We start from the raw sequence: 4,983 nt of genomic DNA on the forward strand, positions 1-4,983 counted from the left end.
ACCCCACCCCCCCCCCCCCCCCCCCCCCCCCCCCCTCTCAATACATGCCTCATACTCTCTGCAGTTGAGTAATTTAAAAAAAAATGCCCTCGGCCGCTCTGCGCGCCAAAAGCAGAGCATTAATTTCTGTTAACGTCAACAGCGCGGTGGCCCATGAGCCGTGGGGATGGGGGGAGCGGGGGTCGTTATTTAGCCATTAGCTTCGCCACAGTTCTGCTGAGTCGATCGCACTCAACAGACAGAAACCTACGCAGAAAAATACATTTGTACCTCACGCAAATACGAGACGAGATATAAACAAATGCGTCCGGAGTGGAAGCACCAGCCCATTGGCATACAAACACAGTCGTCCGTCCCCCCCGCCCGCCGCTTTATTTCCCCGTTTTTGCTTCTCTGCATTAAAAGTGACTCTTAATTGAACAGATGCAAGTTCTGCACCACTGTGCGTTTGACACAGTCCACCAACTGTGCTCCCTGATTCTACACAACAGCTGCTGATGATCTGAATGCGCACGGATGATCAAGGGAACTCATTGGCTCTTCGGTAAAACGTAGCTTGAGAGGTTTGCGGCGCACAATTGTACCATTCCAAACCTAATTTATGCCTTATTAAAGTCGATTACAACTATTTCATTCGACTACTGTTCACAAATGAGTCTTGAGAGTCAACGTAATGGAAAGCAAATTCACGACATGAAGAAACTACCAGCAGGTTCAACGACAATGCGCTCTTAAAAATACACTAATGTGCACAAGCTAGTATCTACGATTAACATGAGAGGCAATCCACTGTAGTAACCGCTGTCCCTTAAAGGGTTAAATGCCACATATTGGCAAAAATGACTCATCCAATTCAGCCACAGGCTGGCATTTTAGCATGAAATAAATGGAGTATCGTAGTAAATTGTACTTTTTTTTAAAAATAATTATTTTATCGGCGCATCCCACTGGACCTTGAGCTTGAAGTAAATTGATTGAATAGAAGAGCACCTAACGCTGGGAGTTTCAATCCCACATTGTAGCAGAGCAACTCATGCAAATTAGCCCACCGTCTCTAGAATAAGCTATCCCACAGCGGCGCTTTGGGAAATTTGAGTTTGGAAACAAATGAGGGGATTGAATAGCATAGCGGCTAACCCGAATTTGACTGCCGGCTCGTATTTTTCACATCCGGTCAAATCATTGGGAAGTTTCAATCTAACTTTTTTTGCATAATAACAACCACAAATTAGTCCACCGGCTCCCATTTTATCCAGCAGTTTCGCACAGATGATTTCAAAGCAACTTTTTAGTGTTGTGGCAATTTTTAGATTTTTATTTGGACTCTTGTCTTGATTTCATTACATGAAATATCACTTTTTCTATCCTCACCGCACTGGCGCACTTTGCATTTGTCTCTTCAGCCGAAAGCAGTACAATTCATTCTAGGATGATCTGGTTTTACGTTTTCACCACGGCGAAGCTCTTGCGTGTGTGTGTGTGTGTGTGTGTGTGTGTGTCCCTCTACTGCGTGTGCATTATTGCGGCCTCCCTCTTGCTGTGAGCGTTTCTGTCTAACAGCACTTTTTCCCTCTTTTGCCTTTTGTGGTCCTGCTCGCCCTCGCTGCCCACACCGTTGTATTCCTCTCGTCGTCGTCGTCGTCGTTGATGAGAAGTGCAGTGTTGTGTTGATTTTTTTTTTTTTGCTCTGACCTCTCCCATCCCCGATGCTTCTCCTCTTGTGTTTTTGTTTTTTTTTCTTTGCTTTGTTTCTTATAGTCGCAGGACCCCCGCATGTATGATCAGGTCTATAGGTACTTAGACCTTCCCGGGCAGGTATGTGACATCATCTAAGTGATTATTTGTGTTTTTGCTGTTTGTGTGTGTGTGTTTTTGTGCTATTTGTGCTACGCCGGCTTGTGTGTGCTTAAATGCGAGGCATGCTGGCATATGGGAGGCCATTCTTCATTTGCGCGGCTTGTGAAAATGGCGTTCATTTACTCAAATGCGCCTAGGGGGAGGCCTTCATCTAAATCTTTTCTAAATCACGCAGTGGTGCCTTGATGTCCCAGTGAACCGTTTTAAAAGTTTTTCAAAATACGAGCTGTCGTCCAGCTGATTTTTTTTTCTTTGACTTGCAAGCATAAACTTGAGATACGACTCACTTCACAACAAGCAGCATTTTGGCAGATGGTGAACGGTCGATGGGCCGAACCATTAACCCCCGTGGATTTATAATGGAACCATCTTACTGTTTGGATGCTATAACCAGGAAGTAGATTGCTAACTGCTGATGCTAACAAATAAACACAATATAAGTACCGGTAGTGTTTTTCGGATTTAAAAAGGTCTATTTTATGAGGGAAAATTGGTACAGTACCATGAGGATTTTTTTTTAATTTATTTTTTTATGGAAACCAACATGTGAAATAAGTGATCATTTTAGGGGGAAAGAGGAGCAATTTTTGAACCTATGTACAAATTGCAACATATATATCTCTTGAGGTCACTTTTTCATCTTGAAACAGCTTATATTTTCTTTTATTTTTACATTTTCAGCTTACCTTTCGTGGATTTACAAAAAGTGGACTCGTTAACAGTAAATAGTATGATAGTTTTTGACGGGAACCTAATTAATGTTGTGGATACTCGCTAACTTGCGATGCTAACAAACAAACACACAAAAAAAAAAAGCATCTCTCGCTAAGCCGCGTTTACTCCGGTGTGCTTAAAAAGCGTAATCCTCACATGAGCATGCTGCAACAGTCAAGTTGAACTGAAAAGACAACAAACGCTAACCTGCTCACCTCTCTCTCCCTGCGCCACTCCGTAAACCGAAGCTGAAGGGGATCGATCGCCCAGCCGAGCCCGACAAGGTGCCGCGGGCGCCCCATGACCGCAAGAAGGAGTGGCAGAAGCTGGCACTGGGCGCCGAGTTGGCGCAGGACATCGTCGACGACAAGCACGGCGAGGCCAACGGATCCGCCGGTTACCCTGACAACAGGTGTGTGGATATGTCAAGAATTCAACAGTTTTGTGCATCATGAGGAATTCATTGCTGCTTGGTTTGCGTTTTGGCCACCGGGCAGCAGTATAATACAATTGTGCAGACACAACTACAATAGGTGACTCATTTAAAAAAATAATGATTTTTGTCTACATGTTTTACTGCACAGTTAGTGTTCAAATATCCGTTGCTTCAGGCTTTATAACCCCGCCACGAAGATGCCATTCGTTAGCCTGTTCATGTCTATGTCATTTATTCTACTCATAAAACACCATTTGAAAAATACAATCAAAACACATCCAAATGTTTAGCCCTGAGTGAAACCATACCTTGTAAAAACATTTTGTCAACGTCAATTATTTTAACACAGATCTCAGAGTGCGTATGCGTACCTAATGAAGTATCTGGTATCCAGATGCTTCTTCACAGTTTTAAATTTCTTAATGGCACATCAAGGCTCCAAATCCTGTCAGGAAAGAGAATTAATGAAGAATATTTTATGAAAAATTGGTGAGTTCACGCTCCCTATCGGCGTGGAGGAATGAGCAAGCCAGCACATCGTATAAAAAGCCGACAGCGCGAGCGAGCCTGACAACCTGCGTTGGTCTCGCCAGGGCGCAGTTGTACATGGAACACTTGGACGGGCCCTTCTCACTGGCGGCGCTGCCTTACAGCCAGATGAACGAGTTGCTGAGCCGCAGCGGCGACAGGATATACTTGCGGCCCAACGACCCGCCACCGCCTCCACCGCCCGCCTTGCACCCGCTAGGGGAGATCAAGCCGCCCTCCGTCATCAGGTGAGAGCAGACGTTTCACGTTTTGCGGTATTTTCTGACAGTTTTAGGGCCACGCTGGGAATGATGTGATTTATGAAGAAAAAAAAACATTTTCCAAGAAAAGAATCTGGATAGAAATCTATTCTCAATGTTGCCCTTCTACTCGGTCGGGATATCATGAGCGATCGGATGGATGCCGGAACAACCCACTGTGCATTTCTAGCTGTTTTTGGTCTAATCTATCTGACAGTAGAACTTTAAGTGTCCATTTGAAGGACTACTTAGTGGGCAATCCGGAGGGGCAGCATTGATTGTGTGCTGGATGGACAGTTGGTGAAGTTTTGTACATCAAAGATGGAGGGAAACTGATCAATAAAATGCTGTTAGAGGCCGTTTTTTTTTTCTGCTGCAGACCTTTGCGGCATATGCCACATGCTTCAAGCAGAGTGACATCAGAGGGAATGATTAAATTTGCAGCTGCCGCACCACAAGGGTCCCTTTTTTTGATTTTATTCTCCCCAGCACCCCCCCAGCAATATTTTGTCTTTATTTCGGAAATATTGTTTGCACTTCAGTGCTCTTCACATACTTTTCTTCGATGTCCTGATATGATTAAAAAGGAAGATCTTTTCAGCAATTCTCTCAACTCCTTTGGTGTGATTTGCTATGGTATAATGGTGACGATTGTGAGATATGATATCCAGTTATGTTATGCTTTGGCATGCGCAATATGTTGTGTTATCGTACGTTATGGTCTGGTTTGATACACACCTCATGTTGGCTATGCTGGTAGTGCTTTCTTCAATGGAACAACGATCCAGAACGATGATCAGATCTGTTGCAAATCCTCTTCAGTCCGTTGGTGTGTCACCTGACACAAAAATGACATGCGATGACCGTGTGTTTATGTGACACTGATGAACCTGATGTTGTCTACCTGCTTGCAGTTCCGGTTCTGGCTTCTCAGACAGCAGACCTCAGTCTCCAGCACGGACAGCGGGCCTAAACTGCAATGCTCATCCACCCCCGCCTCCCCCTCTTCCTCCTCCACCTCCACCTCTCCCTTTCTCCGGCTTACGTGGCACACCTCCGCCGCCCGTTCCCCCACTACCGATGCATCAGCAACCTCCGGCGATCCCCCCTCCCCCGGCCCCTCTCCAGATTGCCCCAGGGGTGCTCCACCCGGCTCCTCCGCCGGTGGCGCCCCCTCTCCACTCGTCC

General features: G+C 45.5%; 1 protein-coding gene and 1 long non-coding RNA gene across 2 annotated transcripts in view; one reads left to right on the forward strand and one right to left on the reverse strand.

Annotated features, from left to right (window-relative positions):
* wasf1 (WASP family member 1) overlaps window positions 1-4,983 on the forward strand; it is a 32,109-nt gene that overhangs the window by 25,402 nt on the left and 1,724 nt on the right. The window contains 3 exon segments of the mRNA XM_019873804.1: window positions 2,820-2,983; window positions 3,601-3,783; window positions 4,710-4,982. Coding sequence (XP_019729363.1) covers window positions 2,820-2,983; window positions 3,601-3,783; window positions 4,710-4,982 — 620 coding nt within the window.
* Window positions 3,396-4,770, reverse strand: LOC109518134 (uncharacterized). The gene is made up of 3 exons (XR_002168675.1): window positions 4,700-4,770; window positions 4,534-4,633; window positions 3,396-3,452 (listed from the first exon to the last, which is right to left on the reverse strand). It is a non-coding gene; the product is annotated as an uncharacterized LOC109518134 (long non-coding RNA).

Source organism: Hippocampus comes, unplaced genomic scaffold, assembly GCF_001891065.2.
Source record: "Hippocampus comes isolate QL1 unplaced genomic scaffold, H_comes_QL1_v1.1 scaffold126, whole genome shotgun sequence".
In the NCBI taxonomy this organism is placed as follows: Eukaryota; Metazoa; Chordata; class Actinopteri; order Syngnathiformes; family Syngnathidae; genus Hippocampus; species Hippocampus comes.